This window comes from Pseudopipra pipra, chromosome 4 (assembly GCF_036250125.1).
Source record: "Pseudopipra pipra isolate bDixPip1 chromosome 4, bDixPip1.hap1, whole genome shotgun sequence".
Taxonomy (NCBI): Eukaryota; Metazoa; Chordata; class Aves; order Passeriformes; family Pipridae; genus Pseudopipra; species Pseudopipra pipra.
In genome coordinates this window covers 73,456,353-73,480,181 of record NC_087552.1, presented here as the reverse complement: position 1 = coordinate 73,480,181, position 23,829 = coordinate 73,456,353, and the positions used below count along the sequence as shown (strand labels likewise).

Here is a 23,829-nt window from a genome sequence, read left to right as displayed (position 1 = left end):
ACTCCCTATGAGGCCTAAGACCACAGTCCTTGCTCCAGGCATGGTGTCAGCTCAGTACTGCCTTCTCCTAACAAGGGGTGCTGTCCTCTTGTGCCTGGAGAGCCAAGGGAGATGCCACCAGTGCCCAGCACTGGTGCTCAGCTTGGCTCACTCAGCATCCAGTTGACCCAAATGACCCCTCAAGATGAGCTGCACCACAACATCATCACTGATCCCAAGAATTTCCTTCCATTCACGTGCATTTTTTTGAATGTTTCCATGGGGAACATCCTCGTTTAACGTGGGAAAGTTGAATAAAGATAATAAAAAAGTCCTGACTGAAAACAAAAATTCCTTTTAAACAGGAAGTGCTTTCCAGGCGACCGAGGTCAGCTGTGAGCCCGACTCACCTGCAGTGCACCACTATGGCTCCTGCATACTGGGGATTGCAGGTCTTCACCTTCTTCAGGAATTTCAGCATCCCGATGGGGGTGAAGGGCACCCCGAAGTCGGGCCAGCTGGTGAAGTGGAACTGAGTCACCAGGCGCTGGGGCTTCTTGTTCGTGACGTCCCCGACCTGAGGGGAAACGGGTACCCAGGTTAATGATAAACCCCCAGGTTCCCTTTCTTCCCCCAAAATCAAGGGCAGACAGGAAGTTAAAGCCCTGAGATGGAGCTGGATGGCTTAAGAAGCAGTGTCCACAGCTGAAAGGACTGGGATCAGTCTCTGACCCAGGCTCTGGGACAGATTAATCTCTGAAAATGTGACATTTTAATCACCCAGCACCACATCCCACATCTGAGGGGTGCAAGATGCCAGCCTGGCCCTGGCTGCAGCTCCAACCTGGCAGCAGCTGCCACATTTCATTCCCAACAAGCTCAAACAGAAGCTGTTGCTCCATCCTTTCCCACTCCTTTGCCCACAGGATCCTTGTATTTAAGGCAGAGGAGGAAACCAGCCGTGCCCAGACTGCTGGAATGAAGGATGAGGCTCAGGAGAGTCACACTCAGGGTCCAGACAGGTGTTCAGGCACCAGCTCTTCCTTGCCTGCCTCTGAGAACAGCAGGAAAACAAACAGAGCGACCAAACCACCCAGAGTCTCCTTGGAGGACAAGGAAATGTGGTGACAGATGGGAAAGCAATCAAACCCAAGCACACAGAGCTGGATTTTGTCTTGGCTTGTGGGACAAATCTGATTATTTGCAGGCATTAAGTGTCCGTGGGTGAGAGCAGGAACCAACACTTGTATGACAGGATGGAATTTCAGCCTTGGCATCCATCAGCTTTTCCCTGTTCTCAGTACCAGCCACACTGGGAAGGGGCTCCCAGGTGTTTAAGAGGAATAAATTCTTAATACTCTGGTTAAAAGTGAATGGTGGGGATCTTTTCACCCCAACTCTTAATCTCACAGCACCTTGGAGGAGCATGGCAGCACCTTTGGGATGCCCAGCGTGGAGAGGGGAGGGGTGGGGTGGGATGGGAGATGAGCCCTGGCACCTGTTGGATGCAGAACTTCCGCACGGTGTAATCCACCAGGACAGTCACGTCCTCCACGGACACTCGGATGTTCCCGTATGTCCAGCAGCCCTGATCTGGCCAGTACTGGGCACACTTACACTGTGGGGAGAGAAAACAGGTGCAGGTGAGCTCTGGACCCTCACAAGCCTGGGAATGTCTCCAGGACACGCCCACAGGCACGAGATTCCAGCCCATAGAGCCCTCTGGCACTCACCTCTTTCCTCTCTTTCAGGTTGGTCACCATGACAATTGTCGCTGTGTTTTGCTCCCAAATCATCCTCCAAAAATCGTTCACTGTCTCTTCCTTTGGTCCTGAGGGGGAAGGCAAAATGAAATGTTGTCTCTGGGATCAACTCCCCACAATTTGGGACCAAAACCCAGTGTGTGAGGTCACACAGCGTGGATGATCCATCACATTTTTTGCCAAGAGATGCCAGCACAGGAGGTGCTTTGATGTCTGGACATGCCTGACCCAAGGAATAATCCTATCACACAATAGATGGGATTTTTGGATAAGTTTTAAGAGCAGGAATTCCATTTTTAGCTGGAGAAGGGGAAATCAGACAAACAGAACATGGAAATGACTTGCCCAAGGTCACCCAGGGAAATTGTGGCCATCTCAGAGTCCACAGAAATCCTGCCCTGGGATCTTGGCCTTTAACCATGGGATCCCATTTCAGTGTGGCACAGGGATAGTTCCCTGCTGCCTGCCAGACATGGAGCTAACTCAGCCTGGACTCCCTTGCCAAGCCTGAGGCTAAGGGTGAGGCAAGGGAACAGCAAAGCCAAAGCTTAACCTGAACCTGGAAGTGCTGGTGGACCTGATCCAGCCTTCCCCCTCCAGGAAGAGCCAGGGAAACTGGCTGGTAATGAATGCTCTGACCCACTGGCCAGTCAAGAGTGGAAATACAAAACACTCCCCTGGGCAGGTAGCACCCTGCTGTTGACAGGAACCTCCCTGTGAGTGGGAATCTTGGTTTTAGGGATATGTTTGGACTTCTGAAGTCCACAGGGACATTTCTCTCTGCCCCATCCCTGGAACTGTTCAAGGCCAGGTTGGATGGGGCTTGGAGCAACCTGGTCTAGTGGGAGGTGTCCCTGCCCATGGCAGGGGTTGGAAGGAGATGATCTTTAAAGTCCCTTCCAGCCCAAACCATTCCATGATTCTATGATTTGGGGAATTGAACTAAGCAGCTCCCTGGCAGTATTTCCAGAGGTCACACCACCTGCATGGTGGGCTGGGGTGGAAGGACAAGGCTCAGGGCAGAAATGCTTTGACACTCTCCAGCAATGGGTATGGCACAGGTTAAGACTTCTCTTCCTCTCCCAGCACATCCAGCACTGATCTTTGACTGGGAAAACCATTTTGGGAACAAACTGTGGGACCAGCCAAGCCTCCTTTTGACCAGAGGAGCTTGGTAAGATGATGTGCTGTGGTTAGAGTGGCACAGCTTCACTGAGCAGAGGGATCCCAGCCCAGCTGCCACCCACCAGGGCTAGAGGAATAACCAGGAATTTACCTTGTGCAGCAATGAACTTGTTTTTCTCTTGGTACCCCTGCAGAGAAAAAGAGAAAAAGGAAGAGAAATGAATATTTGTCCAACACAAGAGTCATAAAATTCATCTACATCAGTAACAAACAGAACCAGCACCTGCTCTGCTGCTCATTCCTCCACATGCAGAGAAGGGGCTGCAGCCTTCCAAGGGGGAAGCAGCACCAACAGTGGGGCAGAAATAATGGAAAATCCCTGTGCAATGGGCAGTTTTCCCAAAGGAACACTCCTCACACTCACATGATGCAGGAATGACCCCACTTGTTGGCACAAGGCACTGATGAAGTGGTACCTGACAGCTCTTCCACCAGGATCAGACTCTGCATTCAGAGCATTGTGTGAAAATCAGCACTAATCCCTGGGAGAGGAGGCTGTTGAGCTCGTGGGGATTGATTTTGTGTATTTTATTTACTGGGAAGGAAAGGAGAAAGCTCTTTTGGGTCTTGCTTTGCTTCATGTGCCCCTTCCTCTCCCATGAGCCTTCCAGCTGATTTGAGCCACACGGTGACAACCACACAGGACCCATCTCCTCCCGGGAGCAGAGCAGGGCAATGTTGCTTCCATTTCAGCTGGATTCCTTGATTTCTTTTTCATCCCCTTCCCCCATCCAACCCTGCAAACTGGGAAGCAACTGGCCACACTTTTCAGGGACTTAAAAGCTGTGTGGATGTGGCATTTTGGGACATGGGTTAGTGGTGGCCTTGGCAATGCTAGAGAATGTTGGACTTGATGACCTCAGGGGGCTTTTCCAACCTAAATGATTCTTTGATTCATCAGCTGCTAATCACAACTCCCCAGCTGCTGCAGGAGTAGTTCCCAAGCCCTTTCCAAAGGGCTTGGTGGTGGGACCAGGCACCACTGGCCAGGGCAGAGCCAGTGGGGATTTTCCCCTTCACATCCCAAAACTCACATTAATGAAGGAGGCGTTGATGTAGTCGGAGTCAGGAACCCCTTCAACAGGAGTCAGGTGAACCCTGGAATGATCATCTGGAGGAAAATTAAAACCCAGCATTAAAAACAACCCCCTCCATGCAGCTGGTACCTGGCACAGTGAGAAAGCCACGTGTCAGAGCAGTGGCTGCTCTCACTGGCTCCCATGAAAAAACACCTTTGTGCCCCCAAATTCTTCTTGCTCAAGCCTGGAGAGGTGCTAGACCTTGCCTAAAGGAAGTTTTTCTTCTGCAGAGTGCACACCTGAGGACACCCTGAGCCAGCCCACTGCCCAAAGCCACCAGGCAAGAGCTGTCCCTTTGGGTATTTCCCATCCACTTCACTCTCCACGGCCTCCTGGCTGCTGATGGCTCCATGGAGCTCCTCCTTCCAGGTATCTAAAGCTAAAGCAGACACAGCCACCCACCTGGGAGGTGAAATGACCTCAACCATGCCCCTGTCCATCCCAAAACCAGGAACAGGAGGAGCACTGGATGTGTTTCCCCCCACCCAACCAGCTCCGATACCTACAGGGCAAAATGTTCACGTATCTGTTCTTCTCCTTGTTCTCCTCCTTGGAAGCAGCTTCACACGTGGCCTGGATGGGACACGCTGGGAGAGCCTGAAATGGCAGAAAAAAAGGGTTCTCCGTGATCTCACAGCACAGCAAGAAGCACAACGTGCTGGCACATGCCACATCTGAGCATCCTGTCCCTCTGGATATGTCCCCACCACCCATACCCCTCACCTCCACTCCAGCACCAGCTCCTCCTCCCCACCGAGCTCAAAGTGACCATTTAAATAGCTGGGCTGGACCAGAGAGAGCAAATCCCTTTGGAAACGAGAGATCTGGCTCTCTGGATCCTTGAACACGAGGTGGCAGCAAAGCCTCGAGCTCCAAACCCACCAGCGAGCACCGAGGAGCTCATTTCTGCCAGCGGAGGCTCCTGCTGAGATTGCCTCATTAACAGTGCTGCTAATTGTGACCTGATTAAGCCCCCATCGCCCGAGCCCACCCAGTGATGGGAAGGCACACCCATTCAGGGGGTTATTCTTCATCCAGAAGCACCAGGGACCTTTGGTTGGGGGTGCTGGGGTGACAAGTGACACTATCCCAGGGTTTCATGCCTGAGCACAGGAGGTGCTTCCCCAGCACTGTTATTTCGCATCCTCTTTGAACAGCAAAGAAGAGAGAACATTCTGGAGGTGTTCACCATCCAGCTGACAGCCTGGGAACGGAAATCTTCAGGGCCATCAGGTATTTATAAACCAAAAAATCTCCCTCCCTGGGCACTCACTGCACCTATTTGGTTTCATCGAAGCGCAGCCAGGAAGGGGATCAAGTTGTGCAGCAGCTGGACAAAGTCCAGTGGCTTTTTTTTTGACCTTCTCATCGTCCTCATAGGGCCATATCATGCCTTTGACCCGGGTCTGGAGCAGCAGGAGCAGCTGAGGGAGCTGGGGGGGCTCAGCCTGGAGAAAAGGGGGCTCAGGGGGGACCTTCTGGCTCTGCTCCCAGGGAACGAGGGACAGGAGGAGAAGAAACAGTCTCAAGTTGTGCCAGGGGAGGTTTAGCTGAATATTGGAAAAATTTCTTCATGGGAAGGGTTGTCCAGCCCTGGCACAGCTGCCCAGGGCAGTGTTGGAGTCCCCATCCCTGGAGGGACTTAAAAGCCATGTGGATGTGGCACTTGGGGACATGGGTCAGTGGTGGCCTTGGCAGTGCTGGGGGAACGGTTGGACTTGATCTCAGAAGGCTTTCCCACCAACCTTAATGATTCTATTCTATTCTTTTCTTTCCTTTTCTATTTTATTCCATTTCTGTAATGCCAAGTGGAAGCAGGTTTATCATCACAAGAAGCTTCAGAGCTCAGTAACGTCAAGAAGAGGTTGGAGCCATCTCAGAAGAGATGCTCTGGGATAAGCACAATATCTTAATTATTACTCAGAGCTGAAGGCCAAGCTTTGTCATACACATTGTCATCACTCTGTTTCAGGGTTAACAGCTCATTGAAATGAGATGGAGTCATTCCTGTTTCTCTGTCAGAGCTCTTGTTTTGGTTCTTTGTGGATTTAAGCCTTGAGGATTGGGAGGAGAGAGGCAGAGCTTGGGTGGTAACCAGCAGGAAGGTAAGCTCTGGAAGACCCCAGGACATCCAGGACCATTCCTGAACCTAAAAAAGGTAACCCTGTGGTGCTGGTTGCTAGAAAACCTCTACTTTTTGTAGTGAGTGTGAAAGGGAGTGATTTGTCCACCCTCACTGCAGATTCAGGGACAGAATTGGTCCTCCCACCTCACAGAATATGCTGAGATGAAAGGGACCCACAAGGATCATCCAGTCCAACTCCTGGCCCTGCCCAGACTCCCCAGCAATCCCTGAGAGCATTGTCCAAGTGCTCCTTGAGCTCTGGCAGCCTTGGGGCTGTGCCCACTGCCCTGGGGAGCCTGTTCAGTGCCCAACTACCCTCTGGGGGAAGAACCTTTTCCTGAGATCCAACCTAAGCCTCCCTTGACACAACTTCAGCCATTCCCTGGATCCTGTCACTGGTCACCAGCGAGAAGAACTACTTAGAATTATAGAATGGTTTGGATTGGAAGGGACCTTAATGCTTATCCAGTTCCATGCCCTGCCATGGGCAGGGACACCTTCCACCAGCCCAGGTTGCTCCAAGCCCTGTCCAACCTGGCCTTGCACACAAACCCCTGAGGACCAGGACAAGGTTGACCATTTGCATCCTAAGCCCAAATCCTGGACAGCCTGTGGGACTGAAGGGCAAGAAGCAAAGGCACTCACGTTGAACTCCTCCCGAAAGAGCTTGTTGTCATCTGCCATGCGCCGGTTGATCTCCTCCTCCAGCTTGTCCACGGGCAGGGGGGGGTACTTGCGGTTGGTGCTGGGGGAGCGGGCGAGCAGTGGCATGCTCTGGGGCTCTGCAACGACACCAGGAGTCAGAGGGGCCCTCCCAGCTGCCCCCCCGTGCCCAGCACTCGTCACCCACACCCAGGTGGGCACAGGGACCCCGCACACCTCGGGCTGTCCGCTTTTAGGGCCACTTTGCGTCCTCGCTATTCCCGTGTTTTCACAGAGTCACAGAATGGTTTGGGGGTGGAAGGGACTTTAAAGATCATCTAGTCCCACTCCCTGCCATGGGCAGGGACACCTTCCACTATCCCAGGTTGCTCCAAGTCCCGTCCAACCTGGCCTTGGACACTTCCAGGCCTTTTGCTCTTCCTACGTTCAGTGCACAAAGTCTGACAACCCCCTGCAGTGCTCCAGGCTGGGGGCAGAGTTGCTGGAAAGTTGCCTGGAGAAAAAGGACCTCAGCAACATTAGCTGAATGTGACCCAGGTGTGTCCAGGTGGGCAAAAAGGCCAATGGCCCCTGGTCTGTGCCAGCCCTGGTGTGTCCCAGCCCCAGGGCAGTGCCTGTCCCTGTGCTGGCACTGCTGAGGCACCTCCAGCCCTGGGGGCACTTCTGGGACCCTCAGACAGGAGAGACACGGAGGGGCTGGAGCGTGTGCAGGGAAGGGAACGGAACTGGGAAGGGGCTGGAGCAGCAGGAGCAGCTGAGGGAGCTGGGGGGGCTCAGCCTGGAGAAAAGGAGGCTCAGGGGGGACCTTCTGGCTCTGCAACTCCCTGACAGGAGGGGGGAGCCGGGGGGGGTTGAGCTCTGCTCCCAGGGAACAAGGGACAGGAGGAGAGGGAACGGCTTCAATTTGTGCCAGGGGAGGTTTAGGATAGATATTGGGGCAAATTCCTTCATGGGAAGGGTTGTCCAGCCCTGGCACAGCTGTCCAGGGCAGTGGTAGAGTCCCCATCCCTGTGGATGTGGCACCTGGGGACAGGGGTCAGTGGTGGCCTTGGCAGTGCTGGGTTAAGGGTCAGACTTGATGATCTCAGAGGACTTTTCCAACCTAAATGATTCTGTGATCCTCTGAAAATGAACACCCTGGGATCAAGCTTTACACCATCACAGAGGCAGGACAGGGCAATGAGGACCAAGTCATCAGTACTGGGGGTGGAGACCATCTCCCTTTGAATGTGAACTTCCCCCCTCACTCTCATGGCAAGTCTGGCACCATCACAGTGACACAATTCCCAGGAGGGCACAGCAAAGGCAGCTGTTGCTTGTGTTCCTCAGCAAAGCCAAGAAAGGCCACACGAGGGTTACACCAACACAGCCAAGGGTTTATGAAGTTCACACCTCGGTTTACAGTGATGGAAAACGGGCAGGGAAGGCCTTTAGCAGCCAACAGGAAAAAAAAAAAGGTGCTGAAATTCAATTAGTGCTTCTCAGAAGGTGTTGGTTTATGTGAAAGGAGCTCTGAAAAGCATCTGAACTGAGTTTAAGAGGTGGTGGATCCTCTTCAGCTCTTACTTAGGTGACTACACGTGAATGAAGATGCCCAACTTCAGACCCTCAGTGGGCAGCTCTGGCTCAAAGCTCAGGGGCAGAAGAGTTTAGACATTACAGCAGGTCTGCACAAGGCTTTACAACTGCATTTCTGCATCTTTAAGAGGAACAAAAAGGTTTTATAATGAAAAACCAACGTATTCTCTGCTTAGTCCTGGAAATGTTAGTTTGGTGTCTACAGTTTGAAGATCTCAGTTTTGATCAGACATCATCCTAATTTAAAAGGGTAAAAGGATGTTTAGTTATTCCCCCAAAGATGTGTTGTTTCAAAAAAGGTTCTCATTTGAGTCAAAGAGATCCTGTGAAAACTCAAGGGCATGTGAGTAGTTTGGTGCTGGAATCCCATCTTAACATCAACCACATGAGGGAAAACGTTTGGTCACTGGAATGAAAGGTGCAAAATAAATCTTCATTCTATAAAAGTTTGCCAAAATCATGGAAAACACAGAAAAATCAGACCAGGGACCAAAGGAAAATGTAAATGAAAAAATACTTGCCTGCAAAAATATGAGCTGGGAGAACAAAGCCCCCCAAGTCTCCAGGTGTTGTCACTACTGTGGGCAGGGGACCCTGGGAAGGCTCTGGAGCAGCAGGAGCAGCTGAGGGAGCTGGGGGGGCTCAGCCTGGAGAAAAGGAGGCTCAGGGGGGACCTTCTGGCTCTGCAACTCCCTGACAGGAGGGGGGAGCCGGGGGGGGGAAACGGGCTCTGCTCCCAGGGAACAAAGGACAGGAGGAGAGGGAATGGCCTCAAGTTGTGCAAGGGGAGGTTTAGGTTTGATATTGGGGAATATTTGTCCATGGAAAGGGTTGTCCAGCCCTGGCACAGCTGCCCAGGGCAGTGTTGGAGTCCCCATCCCTGGAGGGATTTAAGAGCCCTGTGGATGTGGCACTTGGGGACAGGGGTCAGTGCTGGCCTTGGCAGTGCTGGGGGAACAGTTGGACTCGATGGTCTCAGTGGTCTTGCCCAACCTAAATGGTTCTGTGATTCTCTGAACAAAGCTGATTCCCCTGTGAGATGCATCTTTGCTCCCCACCGTGGGCCTCACCTGTATCGTCCGTCCGGCCGTTGGACAACCGAAAGGAGTTGGAGTGACTCCCTGCCTGCTTGTATTTCTTGAACCTACCAAAGAGAAGGGAGGGGACACGTCAGTCAGAGCCCAGGCCACCCCCTGGAGGAGAGATGCAGGAGTCCCTGCTCCCTGGGCTGATCCAGCAAAGCACACAAACCCCAGGTTGATCCGTCCTGCAGCAAAGCCCTTCTCCATGTGCTTTTAACTTGGAGCAGCTGCTCCCCTTCCCTTTGCCTGGAATTAGGAGTTTTGCTGAATCACTGGGCAGGCAGCAGCGAACAGAAACCCTTTTCTTGAGGGCTGGAAGCCAGGTGGGAAGGGCTCAAAAGTCTGCTGCTGCTGCTGAACTCCTGAGGCAAAACTCTCCTCAGGTTCACTGCTGTGAGAGCAGGCCTGGAGCCAGGAGACGAAGGGAAGTTTTCCACTGCTGAGGAAACAGGGGTTTTTTGGGTTTCTTTTTCAGACTTATTTAATCACCAAACTGGTGAATAAATCAAAATGTTTACTGGAGGTGAATAAACACCCTCTTCTAACTCCCAGGAGCTGGGAATGTCGCATTTTCAGCAAGCCAGATGCTTGGATTTTTAAAAATGGACCTAGTAAGGCTTTTTTATGCCATAATTCCAATTACAGCACCACCTAACACCCCTCATAAGCTCCAGCCATGCACTACCTTGCACTGGAAATACACAGACATGATGTGTAGGTTTGGTACCCAAGGCAGAGCTTGGCTCTGGATGTTGGATACTGCTTGATATCAAGATGGGAATCAAGGAATAACACATGCAAAGGACTCTCTGGCTTGAGTGTTGTGTTCAGCCTCCTTGGATTACCCAATCCATCACCCTTTGCAAATATGATATTTTGAGTAGCAGAACAAGAATTCCCCACATGAGGAGCAGCTTTGTAGAGAAAGGAATAAGCAGCATTGCCTAGATAACCCCAAATGTAATTTTCATTCACTGCCCTTACAGGTTTCTTTTCAAAAGCACCAGCTGTGTCAGCCTTTAGCTTGGGAAACAGCACAAAAGGCTCATTCCTGTTCATTCAGGAATTATTTCTGTCAAAAAAAGGGGATTCAGCATTAAAGCAGCTCTTACCTCAACATGTACAGCACAATAATAATAAATACTATGACTAGAAGGGAAGACAGGGCCACCATCACAGCTATAATTGGAGTCTCATCTGCAAGAGGAAATGAAAGGTGTGGTTATGCACATTGAAAAACACCCAGAGCCATCATTTAACGGGGCTGACTTCTACAATTTGTGCTTGAAAAACAATTACCATGATGATACTGACAACAAAAATAATAATAAATAGTATTAAGTGATGTTATGTTTCTTCAGTCTGAGATGAAAGGCAGAAACAGGACCTGAGTGAGCGCTCTCAGGTCAGATTAACACCTGTAACCACCACTCAGAGCACCTCAGCCTTCTCCAAGAGTCGGTCACTGTGGAATTGTGACCTTGCAGATGAAAACAGTGACTGAGGAAATCGGGACTGGGCTGTTTTAGGGGTTTCTTTTGCACAACTGAATGTGCACGTGGTGCAGCCACCGGTAGAAGCTTCCTCTGTCCCCTGAGGATCCACAGAGTCTTCTGCCTGAGACTTCAGGATCCATAGAAGGTCCTAACAGGTCCATGAGTTCGGCATAACATGATAAAGAACTTTATAATGACACAGGTGAAAACTCTGGCCCTTTTTAAGATCCCACAGACACTGCATTTGTGAAACCACTATGATTCTGCTTCCAGTTCCCTGTCAAAGAGGACAAGAGGGCAAAGCTTCCCCCTGCACCCGGGACCTGAACACCTCCGGGCTGAGGTTTGGTCTGGACCAGGCTGCCCAAAGAAGCTGTGGCTGCCCCTGGATCCCTGGAAGTGTCCAAGGCCAGGTTGGATGGGGCTTGGAGCAACCTGGGCTAGTGGAAGGTGTCCCTGCCCACGGCAGGGGTGGAACTGGATGGTCTTTAAGACCCCTTCCAATCCAAACCATTCCATGATTCTACTATCATAGAATAATCTGGGTTAGAAGGGACCTCCAAACGCCATCTAGTTCAACTCCTTACTCCTTCCTCCCTGGAAATACTGAGTTTGGAGAGCAGGAGGTGTCAGACACCCCGCTGTGCTCTGCACTGCAAGGCCACCAAGTGGGATTTCATTTGGCTCCTCAGGGGAAGGCACCACACAATTCCCTTGCACAAACACTTGGATTAGCCACGTCTGAAACATTCTCGTCCTCCAGAACCCACAACAGGCTTTTTTTCTTTTTAAAATGAGCCATTTGTAACTTGTCCTGGAGGTCAGTGGAACAGTGGAGCAAATCACTCAGGTGGGCTGAAAGCCAAGCAATGCCAGCTAGAGAGGAGAATGGCCCTGAAGGGAGTTTTTGCAGATAGATGTGGATGCCAGCGATGCCAGCTGGGGTTATTTTCCTTTTCCACGAGCTCCCTCAATCTGTATTGGCCACTGCACCACATCTACATGCCTTGCCCCCCAAGGCTGCAGGGCATGACCCCCCTCTCTCCACCTTCTGTGCATCCATTTCCCTGCCAGGGCAGATTCCTGCTCCATGTTTCTCAGCAATTTCAGCCAGCAGATTTTTTAGGTGGGATTTACTTTGTCCATCTCTGAGCTACCAAGGGGAGCTCTGGTTGTATTTCTGCATTTGTCCCTCTGTGGTGTGAGGCCTGGGAATGTTCTTCTGACCAAAAGATTTGATTTCTGTGTAATGATTTGAAGGCAGTGACCTGGCATGGCAAATTAAAAAATTAAATTATCCTGGTTTTGCATGTCTTTATTCTTTCCATCTGCTGTCCTTGTGCAACTCCCCCAGCCCAGCTGCAAAAAGTCAAGGAATTTATTGGGAATTCTGCCTCCTGCAAACTTAATAGGTGCTTGAGCCTTGGCATTCCTCACCTCGAGGCTTCCCAAAAGCAAGACCAGAAAGGCAAAGCAACCACGGAGGGTCTTGGCCCAACCACAGCCAGTCCCGGCCTCTCCCATAACGAGCTCCTCTTTGAGACTTCCGACCACAACCATCACCTCCATCCTGGCTGCAGGAGTGGAAGGAGAGCTGCCTTCCCAAATCCTGTGGTGTTATGCCCACACTACACACCGTTAGACCACTTTTCCTGCCTTGGCTGGAGTTAACCTCAGCCTAACCGGCGCTAAGCTGGGGCTGCTGTGGCAGTGCTGGTTGGCAGGAGAGGTGATTTATGGGCAGGGGTGGCTCTGGCACAGGATGCAGGGAGTCTGCAGGGTTGGGGGTTTGATTTGCAGCCGTTCTTTCGACACATCTGGAGGGACGGGATGAGTTGGAGCTTTCCCACCGCGGTCTCCAAGAGCCGGAGAGCTGCCAGGCCCACCCAGCACAGCCCAGGCAGGAAACAACCTGGAGGGTCCCCAGCTGCTCCCTCCTTCCCCAGCCAGCCCTGGGGAGAAGTGCCAACCCTCCCACAGCTCCTGTCCTGCTCCAGCCTCAGCCCCGGGGGTTTCACGCTGGCAGTTCTCTTGGAAAAGGGACAAGGACTCAACCCTCTGCTTCCACAGACCTGCAGTGCTGGAAGCCTGGAAGGCATCAGGATGCTTAAATCTTGTCCTGGCATCTCTGAGGAGGCAGTAAAGCATCTTCTGGTGCTGGAGATCATGTCCCAGCTGGAGGCAGATGTGCTCTATAGGCTGTTCCCTAAACGTCCCACAGACCCAGGAGCGGCCGCACACCAGAGAGGGCCAGGGATGAGCAGCCTGTCCCTGCCAACATCTGCCCAAAAAATCAGAGAATCATGGAATGGTTTGGACTGGAAGGGATCTTAAAGCTCATCATGGGCAGGGACACCTTCCACTAGACCAGGTTGCTCCAAGCCCCATCCAACCTGACCTTGGACACTTCCAGGGATACAGGGGCAGCCACAGCTTCTCTGCCCAACCTGGGACAGGGCCTCCCCACCCTCCCAGCCAACAATTCCTTCCCAATATCCCATCTGACCCTGATTTCTGGCAGTTTGAAGCCATTCCTCCTTGTCCTGTCTCTCCATGCTCTTATAAAAAGTCCCTTCTTCATATTAGCAATATTAATATAAATGTTGTTAGGAAGTCAGATTTATTCTCTTTTTTTTCTGTTTGTTTCTTTGCTCTCAGGAACAGGGATGAACAACAGCAGAGAGAGCACAAAATCAGACCTAAACCCTGCCAGATCCAAGGGAATTACACTGAGCCTTTCTGCAGCAGCTTAACCATCATTTTAAATGAATTCTCTCGGACCTGCATCCCTTTTATTTCCTCTGCTAAATGTGTTCTGACAGTAACTGCTGCAGAGCATCTGCCTGTTCCTCTGGACCATCAGCAGGATGGGGTGAGCCTGGCACAGAGAGCAGCACAACAGGAATGCCAGGGAGTTCACAAAGCTAAAACACCCATCAGAGCCATGATGAAAACACATGGAGGCAGCTCATTCCTATAGGAAGCAGCCAGCCCTGCTGCACCTCTGCTCTGCCCGCTCCTGGAGTGCTAAAGCCATGACTAATTGCAAATATTCTGGTGGAGATGCCAGTTCTCAGAGCTGAGAGATGGAAAAATGTCCCTAAGTGCTGCTCTGTTACGAGAAATGGATTTGTGCTGCTGCTTGCCAACAGAACGAAGGAGAATAATAATTATTCCCATCATCTGCAGAATGGGTTTGGATCAAATAGGGTAAGTCACAGTCAATAAAGACAATTCAGAAGCAAAAAAAAAAAAAAAAAAAAAAAAAAAAAAAAAATACAAAAGGAAATTTCCTGAATGGCTTCTTAGGCTTCGGTCATCCAACTCCAGGGACGTGCTGACATTTTCAGAGCACTCAGCAGGAACAATTTGTGTCTAACAGGACATGTACAAATTGGAATGGGATTGTTTAGAAAAGCCCAAAAGAAATTAGAATATCAGTGTGTCACCAGCTCTTTTAAAGAGCTTGAGGGGCTTCGTAAAAGAACATTTGGAAGTCCTAAGGAGAGGTCTCTAATAGCAGAACACTTCTGGAAATGTTTTTACTGAATAAAGAGCGATGAAATATAAAATTCTTACCTCTTCTGTCAGAGTTACCTGCAGGAAAAGAAAACAGAAGTCTCTTAGCAACAAAGAAATAAGACATTTTAATAAGTCATGAAGGATCAAAGACCAAGACGGGAACAAATTTAGTAACTCTCATCATCTGCTTGTAAATCTCTCCTCTAAAACACCAGCTACAAAGCCAGGGTGTTAAATGAATTTCTGAGCAAGGAAAAAGGAACAAATCCCAGGTTTTTATCAGCAGAGCAGGGAGCTGCAGCTGAGCTTTAACATCGATAAACACAATTACTGCTCTTAATCGATACCATGGACTGTTTAAGCCCATAACCAGCAAGTCACTGGTGTAATTCATTAGCACTTAAATCTTAAGAGGTAACACTCCTGCATAATTTTAAGAGAGTGGCTGAGCCAAGAGTTCAATTAAGAGCAGCTGGGCTCAGGGATGGGGGTGAGGAGCTTCCAAGGAAAACCTCTCCCTGCTGGGATGTCTCATCCAGAGGACACCAGAACAAACCCTTGCCAGTGGGAGCACAGCCCAGCTCTCCTGAGGCACCCTGTGGCCCTAATCTACGCATGAAGAGCTGCAGCACAGGGCTGAGGACAGTCCTGGTGGGTTGGAGGAGCAGGAACTGCCTGTAGATCACATAGTTCATGTGTCACCCTCTGTCCCAGCCCCTCTCTTCAGCACCACTTAATTCTTCCAAGACCAATACCCACATTCCCTGTTAAGACTAATGGCAAGGGCAGCCCTAAAACTGATTTTGCTCCTTGACAAATTGCTTGAAATAAAGAAAGAAGCAGGTTTGGTCACTTGTTCTGGGGACTGACACCAAGTGAGAAGCCACTTCTGGCCTTGATGGCTCAATGGCCAATGTGTCATGGCACACACCAAGGGAGTTCACCAAAAACAGTAACCCAAGTCACAAAAGAGGTAGTAAAGACACAAAAATGATAAATTCTGTACCCCCATTAGCAGACATTGTATTACAAAACCCATATATTTGAAGTACTTAAGGCTTTTGCCTCCATCTCTCAGTTTGAAGGCTACATTTATTCCAAGCTTGCCCCACGTGTGTACCTAAGGTTATGCTGGACCCCTCCACTCTGAAAAAAAAGGATCTGTGCTTGGAAGGGAGCTGGATGAGATCAGGGATGGCAGAACACTGAGAAAGCTGAGTTGTGAACATCCTTCAGCCAAATCCCTTCCTATGTCAGCAGCAAAGACAACCTCACTGCAGCTTCGTGGGCTGTGGAATCTTTCCAAATATTCCCAGAGGAAGAGGGCACACACATCTCACTGCTGATGTGCTGAGATGTCCAATATTTCTTGAGAAATATGTTCTTAAGGAATAGGCACTTGACACCTCCCTGCATTAACTCCACCATTATCTTCTTTGTGTGTTTTCTACCACACCACTGAGTTACCAATCCTGTTTTTCCACTAAATCCCACACTGCCAAGGCTTTTGCTATAAGGTCTAGCAGGCACTGTTATCCTAGTGTTGCAACTCAGAGCCTGCCACCCCACTGTCACAGGCAGGGACACCTTTCACTAGATGATCTTAGCCCAAACCCTTGGCAGGATAAACCTCTTCTGATCTGGGATGTTCGGGAGTTATATTGTTTCATATCACCACAGAATTCACCCCAAAAGTGTCTTCTCGCTCCATTTTGTTCAGCGAAACAAAAGAAGAGCAAAGACTCAAACCCAGGGGCGGGGTGGCCTGGAGAGGCAGAGGTGGAGGAGGTGGCCTACCGTTGTGGGAGGCAGAAGAGGTCTCCTGTGTTGTCACCACCATACTGGAATTCCTCTCCGTCGTCTCCGCTTCCGTGCTGGGGACAGCGGAGTGTGGGGCAGAGGGAGTCACGCTGGGGAGCAGGGAGGTGGCTGGAGGCACAGGCACGGTGGTCCCCAAGGTGGAGGAGGTGTTGAGGCTGCCAGTGGTGGCGTTGGGGGGGATCCTGGCAGCTGTGGTTGGAAGTGGCTTTGACGCCACGGTAGGAACAGTCCCCGGAGTGCTCGTGTTGAGCCTGTTGGAGCTCGTCGTAGTCCCATCCTCAGGACCTGCTGTAGGAGCTTTGGTGGGGCTCCTGGGGGAGGTGGGCACTGTTGTGGGTGGCCCTGAGAGGGAAAAAGCACAAGGGAATCTCCATGAGATTCTTTCCTGTGACAGTGGAGGGTTTAGACGCTGGAGATCCTTGTGACTGTAACTACAGGGAAAAACAACCAACAAATCCCAAGTGCAGGACAGGGAATGCTCTGCACAGCAGATGTAAACTTATAAGAGCAAGCACCTTGAACAAGTATTATGGTATCAAGGAGGCACAAAAATCAGAGCCCCTGGAAGTGAGGATCAGTATTTGCCATAGCTAAAACCTCTGGGTCCCATTCGTGAGGACCTGCAGCCCATCACCCTCTTTCCAACACTTCACATTACAGTTCCATGGAGGGCAGGAGGAGTAAGACACTGAGCACATGAGCTCTTACTCCTTTGCTCCTAAAGATGGGATAAAAGAGAGGAGACAGGAGCACAGTTTACCTGTTGTGACGTTGTTAGCACCTACACTTATCAGGCCGCTTCCGAGCAAGAGGAGAAAGAACCACAAATCCATGTTGACCTGGAGGAGAAAGCAGAGAACAGTTACTTAAACCCTCATGAAACATCATCTCCAAGTAATTCAGAGTGGAGACGCTGCTGGGCATCTTGTAGAGCTGGAAGGGAGGAGTGAAGATGTGGCTTGAGTCCCTGTAGGGTGTGGATGGGAAGGATTTGTGGGTATGTTCACAAGTTACCAGGGGGAGAGACCCCAGTCTGGTGGAGCAGCAAAGGTGACCAGGGATGAAGCAGGGAATGGGTGAACTGTGGGAGAGCACGAGAGGAACAAGCTGAGCATTAAAGACAAGGATCTGGTCTTAAAGAAAATTAATAAATTGTTCATATAATGGTCTGCAAATGACTGTACTTAGAGCAAACTCAAACCCAATATATGTGAAGATTGTGGCAAAGAGCCTTGATCCCAAATGCCCCAGAACTGGAGGCAGGGATGAAGGAGAGGTCAGTGCCCCTGATTGCCCCTGGCTCACTGACACCCTGCATGTTCCTGGGCAGGGTCAGAGCACCTGCACAAGGCCACTCTCAGCTCCATTCAAACCCTGTAGGACTCCCTGCCCATGCAGATGAAAAAAACCCCACAAACAATCCAGGATGATGAGCCACACACTCGTACTGTACGTCCTTCCCAGGAAACGTCCAGCTAAATTACAGGACAATGACATCAGTACAACCCTTTAAAATACAAGGTTTTTATGGTGATTTCTTCCCCCTGGGGACCTCAGAAAGCTCCTGAGATATGGGTTATGGTTATCTCCTCCCAAACACCTACGGATCCAGAGGCTCAGGCAAGCGACGGGGAGATGTGAGACGTCACCGTGCTGGCCAGAGCAGAGCCCAGAGCTGCCAAGCCCCAGACCAGAACACGGCCCTGGGGCCTCCCAAGGATAGGCCAACATCTTGCCTCTGCTCCGAGCCTGGAGAGGGCTCAGAGACAGCTCTGGTACGTGCCACGGGCCAGCAGCTGCCGCTCGGCTCTCCCGTCCTGCAGGCTTTTGTCATGTGTCCAGTTGCATCTCCAGGATCTCCTGGGAGAAGGCTGCGAGATCTCGCTGCCAAGTCAGCTTGACAGGCTGCCAGGGAAGGGTTTTATTCCCGATGCACGGTCTAACCCTCCCCCTCCAACACATCTCGTGGTGTTTGTGCTTGCTCTATTTATTTAAATCTGCTCCATCCAGACCCATCCCAAACTCCGGGCAAAAGGACAACACTGAAGTCATCCACGCGCTGGAAACGGTATCAGAAACACAAGATCCTCCCACCCCACCCGGGAGTATCCTCCCACCAGCACCACCCACTTAACATGTTTTTCCTCCCCCTCCAAAAGAAAACCTGGCAAAAATCGACCTTACTCAGTGACCAAAAGGTCAGACAAACCCTGAACCAGAAGGAAACCAAGCTCCGGAGATAAGAGCTTTCCTTGGGCTCCCTCCATGGCCAGCCCTGCTGCTGCAAGCAGGGCAGGGCTTTCTCCAAGGGTCCCACTGGTGTGAGCAGCTGGCTTTCCAGAGGGTTTCATCACCGGTTAAAATCTCTGTCTGCATGAATTTGAACTGATTCAGTCCTCCTGTCACTGCTGGGAGCAGGACTGGCCCTGCAATGCCTCCCCGAGCTGTGGGATGTTGGGAAAACCCACAACCAGTAGTTTGATGGTTTGATGCCACGTCCCACTGCTGGTGATTAACACACCTCACTCAGCTTGGTCAGTTGCCTGCCAGGGTCTGAGATGTGCTTGGTCTAAACTGGTTTGGCCCTGGAGAGAAACTGATGTTTTTAATGAAGAAATTGTTCCCTGTGAAAGTGAGAGAGGTCCTGGCACAGGTTGCCCAGAAAAGCTGTTGCTGTCCCATCCCTGGAAGTGTCCAAGGCCAGGTTGGATGGGGCTTGGAGCAACCTGGTCTAGTAGAAGGTGTCCCTGCCCATGGCAGAGGGGTGGAACTGGATGATGTTTAAGGTCCCTTCCAGTCCAAACCATTCCATGATTCTATGTGTGCAAAGGCAGGAGGAAGTTAAGCCCACACTGAATTTCCAGAGAACATAAATGATGGCTCTGAGATGCTCTGAAAACCTCACAAGGGCTGGTGAAAGCACCAAGGTCTCATCATTGCAACCACTTCCCTTGCTGGGAACCCATCCCTGCCACAGCAAGAAAACAACGGCAAGGGAAAGGGAAAGACTGGGCTCTTGTGTAAGCACCACCAGGGAAAAAAGTGACCATTTCCCATGTTTTGATGAATATTTGTACAGAAATGCCATTTGTGTAGGCAGATGTGGCTCCTTTCTCTTCCCACAACTTGTTTCTCAAAACAAGAGTTCCCCTTCATTTAGGATCCCCATTCCTTTGGGATCCCCATTCCTTTGGGATCCCCATTCCTTTGGGATCCCATTCACTTGGGATCCCCCATCATTTGGGATTCCCATTCACTTGTGATCCTGTTCATTTGGAATCCCATTCATTTGACATGTCATTAATTTAGGACCCCCCCCATTCACTTGTGATCCTCATTCATTTGGGATCCCATTCTTTAAGGATCCTCATTCATTTTGGATCCTGTTCATCCCATTTCCATTCTAATTCTGGGCAACCTGTGCCAGACCTTCACCACATCCTCACATTTTCCCTTGGTACCAAGGTAGGACATTCAGGATGGGAGGAAAGCAGGAGAAGCTGTGATTTTCCACTTCTTTCTGCCCTCTGTTACAGGCAAGTAACCCACAAAAAAGAGCTTGGGCTTATTTCCATGACCATGAACGCTACATGGACGAAAGCTACACGAGATACAAAAGCCCTTTGGGATGGTGGGATGATCATGGAATCATTTAGGTTGGAAAAGACCCTTAAGCTCACTGAGTCCACCATCGAAGAGGGCTTCTCCTTCCTGGGATTACATCTGTGGGCAGGCAGATCCTGCCTTTAAATCTCCCTGGATACTACGTTTAATAGGTTCATTGATCCATGAGTGGACTGCAGGGGGAGGAAAGGGGAGATAACACTGGGTTTCCCCGAGCCTTGCCCTGCTTTCCTGAAGAAAGCTGGATGCAGGCCGTCCATGCGGATCCCGAGTTTTCACGGCTTTATTACCGCGGACGTCAAAAGAAACAGGACGCTGGGAGCATCCCCCAAAACCCCGGGAGCTGCTCCTGTGACCGGCAATCAGCTGCCAGAGCTGCTTTGTCACCTTAAAACCGGATCCGGAGCAGGGAGAGGGGAGGGCTGTGCCAGCCCCGCTCCCAGCTCCCAGCCCCTGCTATTCAACACTCCCTATTCCCAAACGCAGCATCCACAAACGCCAGCGGTTCGCTCGTTACCCCGCTCCTTAACATAAAAGGCCTCCAGAGTCCTACCCCTAAAGCCGGAGAGAAACCCGAGCCTCCCTTCCCCCTCGGCTCCCTCCCTGCTGGTTTCGGAAACGGAGAGGAAATACTTGTAATGTTATCAACATAAACACAGCTCTTGGCCGGCTGCAACATCCTGCGAGCTCTGCAGAAAAACACCCTGACGTCACGGCGCCGGCTCTGCCCAGGAGAAAGGAGCTGCTCCGGAGCTTTGGGATGCTCAGCACTGCCTCTTCACTTGAAACCTTCTTTTCCAAAAAATCCGGGTTAGAAACCTCAGCAGTTTGCTACTGGTGTGCCTAGAATGTCATATATATATATATATATATTTATCTATCTCTCTATATATAGATATTAATATAACGTACGTGGACTGCGCTCTTCCATAAACTCCTCGTGATGCTCCTTATAGGAAAGGCTGGATTTTAGGCTGCAGGATGTGTGTTTTAAAAATAAGCAGATCTTGTCAAGATGATTGATGCTGGAGGGGGGAAAAAATAAAGGAAATAATCTCTTCATAAAGTAGTAAGTGGCTTTGAAATGCGTGTGTGCCGGTGCTCCGGGGGAGGTCAGGCTGCAGGATCACCTTGCCGTGCTTCCAGAATGCAAAGAATTAGGATTTATGGCTGCAGAAACTGCCCAGATCCAACCCGGATACAGCCGTGCACAATCAAAGGCAGGATTTACCCCCACCTCTGACATATTCCTAATTCCTGGAAAATGAGGCAATCTTTTTCTGTGAGCGATGAGGAGACGCAACCCGAATTCTGTTCGGCTTTCTGGGACCCCAGAAATCCCTGTTGTCGTCGTCAGCAGGATGCTGAAATGTGGTGGCTCAACCACGACCACCCAACTGCCTTGTCCTGGCCCCAACTGCAGTGAAAAATAAGGATAATGTTCTGTTTTCTCCTTTTTTTTTTTTTTCTGGCAGGGGACAAGGCAGAACCAGGAGCAAGGTTGGCTCTTTGAAGCCGCTCACAGTAGGGCGAGAACAAGCACGAGCAGAAAGAAAGGGGAAAAAGGTCATTTTTTAAAATTCTTTTTGGTGGCAGCGAGCCATCAGCATGGCTCAGCCACCCTGGAAGACAAACCTGCCATTCCCTCTCCCCCTCCCAGCTCCTTTTAAATCCTGTTTGTGGACCGCCAGCCTCTCCCCGGAGCCGTGATCCACGGCAGAGAAGAGCTCGTCCGACAGCAGAACGGTTTCACCTGCACCGTAACCCCAAACCTCTTGTGCTGGATGACATGCAAAGGATGTAAAAACCCAAATGGGATGGCCAAGGGCTGCAGCGAGTTGGCCATCACAGGGAGAGTTGATGGGTTTAGGGAGGAAAAAGGGTTTTGTTGCACTAAAACGCAGTGACTAATTCCTCGCGTGTGTCTCCGAAGCTGAAACGAGGCCTTTGATGTGTCACTGATTATTCCCCCCACCCCACCCTCTGCTTTTCCACTCTTGAACAGAAAAGATGAATCACAGCAGCCATTCACCCTTTCTGAAAATCCACTTCATAGTCTTCTTTTTTTGGGGGGGTTTAAATAAACAGGCAGTTTCCACACGAGCGGCAGGAACGGAGCGCGAGGGGGAGGATGAGCCTGTGGGAAGGGCCTGGAGCTTTGCTTTCTCCACCTGCCCAACATTCCACAAATCACTGCTCTCCCACATCTCAGTATTTGCTCATGGCATGGTTTGGGTTGGAACAGACCTTAAAGACCATCTCATTTCAACCCTCCTGCCACGGGCAGGGACACCTTCCACTAGCCCAGGTTAGACAAGTCCCGTCCAACCTGGCCTTGGACACTTCCAGGGATCCAGAGGCAGTCACAGCTTCTCTGAGCAATCTGTGCCAGGGCCTCCCCACCCTCACAGGGGAGAATTCCTTCCCAGTATCCCACCTAAACCTGGAAGTTAGGTTCCCCAAGCAGGTCAAGGGAGGGGGGATCCTGCCCCTCTGCCCAGCACTGGTGAGGCCACACCTGGAGCACTGGCTCCAGTTCTGGCTCCCCAGTACCAGAGGGACAGGGACAGACTGGAGAGAGCCCAGGGAAGGCACTGGAGCACCTCTGCTGTGAGGAAAGGCTGAGGGAGCTGGGACAGCTCAGCCTGGAGAAGAGAAGGCTCTGGGGGTCTCATCAAAGTCCATCAACACCTGTAGGGAGGGTGCAGAGAGGACAGAGCCAGGCTCTTCCCAGTGGTGCCCAGTGACAGGACAAGGGACAACAGGCACACACTGAGACACAGGAGGGTCCCTCTGAACATCAGGAAACACAATTTGACTTAGGGGGTGATGAAGCACTGGCACAGGTTGGAGGTTGAGGAGTCTCCATCCTTGGAGATACTCAAACTTTATCTGGACACAGTCCTGGGCAGTTGGCTCTGGTGGCTCTGCTGGAACAGGGAAGTTAGATCAGGTGACTTCCAGAGGTTCCTTCCAAAATCAATCCCTCTGGGATTCTGTGATCCTGTAACTGACTGTTCTGCAAACTTCTCAGAAAGCAAACCTGCTGGGATTGAACCTCACAGTCAAGTAAGGTGATATCCAGCACGGAGCAGGAGATTCCAGCACTGAGCAGGAGATCCCTACACTGTGCAGGACGTATCTTGGGATCCCACCAGTGTCCCTCCAGCTCTATACTGGCTTCCAGTGAACAAGCACCAGTTGCTGCACACCATGACACTCTCTGCCACAACCCTCACCTCCCAGGAGCCACTAACCAAGAGCAAAAAGCTGATCAGAGGAAAGGAACCCACTGACCCCAAATGAAATGAACTCAAATGATCCTCCAAAGGATTGCAAGACTGAAGAGCCCTGAGACCGGGCAATTATTATCCCAATTAGGAGACAGAAAAATCATAGAATATCCCAAGCAGGAAGGGACTCATAAGGATCATAGAGTCCAACTCCTGGCCCCGCACAGGACACCCCAAAAATCACACCATGTGCCTGAGACTACTGTCCAAATGCTTTCTTGAATGGAAAAATAAATGGATGAGGTTTTAAGGAAAAAATACGGAGAAGAACACCAATGAATGTGGATGCTTAAGGAATTGGGACATGAAATAGTTCAGGCTCCTAAAGAGACAAAGAAATGTTGACAGTGGGTACCAGTCACAGAATCACAGAATGGTTTGGGTCAGAAGGGACTTTAAAGACCATCTAGTCCCAATTCCCACAGTAACTGTGGCAAGTCAGACCTTAGTTTTCTCTAACATCTTGCTTTTAAGGAAAGAAATCTGTCCCTGGAAGTTTAACAACAGGCAATTACTAACAATGAGCCCAGAGACTTGATGCTCTCATACTAAAAGTACAGAAATAAGAGCCAGGAGCCGACATGGACAGGCACTCCTGGCACAGTCATGGTCTGGAAGC

General features: G+C 50.7%; 1 protein-coding gene across 4 annotated transcripts in view; it reads right to left on the bottom strand.

Annotated features, from left to right (window-relative positions):
* PTPRA (protein tyrosine phosphatase receptor type A) overlaps positions 1–23,829 on the bottom strand; it is a 117,328-nt gene that overhangs the window by 7,028 nt on the left and 86,471 nt on the right. For all 4 annotated transcript variants that reach the window (XM_064653556.1, XM_064653554.1, XM_064653553.1 and 1 more), the window contains 12 exons: positions 17,054–17,132; positions 16,270–16,635; positions 14,530–14,547; positions 10,567–10,651; positions 9,443–9,516; positions 6,777–6,913; positions 4,513–4,603; positions 3,962–4,038; positions 3,019–3,055; positions 1,713–1,810; positions 1,478–1,597; positions 390–556 (listed from right to left, as the gene is read on the bottom strand). In XM_064653556.1, the coding sequence (XP_064509626.1) occupies positions 390–556; positions 1,478–1,597; positions 1,713–1,810; positions 3,019–3,055; positions 3,962–4,038; positions 4,513–4,603; positions 6,777–6,913; positions 9,443–9,516; positions 10,567–10,651; positions 14,530–14,547; positions 16,270–16,635; positions 17,054–17,132 (1,349 nt within the window). The remainder of the gene's footprint in view (positions 1–389; positions 557–1,477; positions 1,598–1,712; positions 1,811–3,018; positions 3,056–3,961; positions 4,039–4,512; positions 4,604–6,776; positions 6,914–9,442; positions 9,517–10,566; positions 10,652–14,529; positions 14,548–16,269; positions 16,636–17,053; positions 17,133–23,829) is intronic.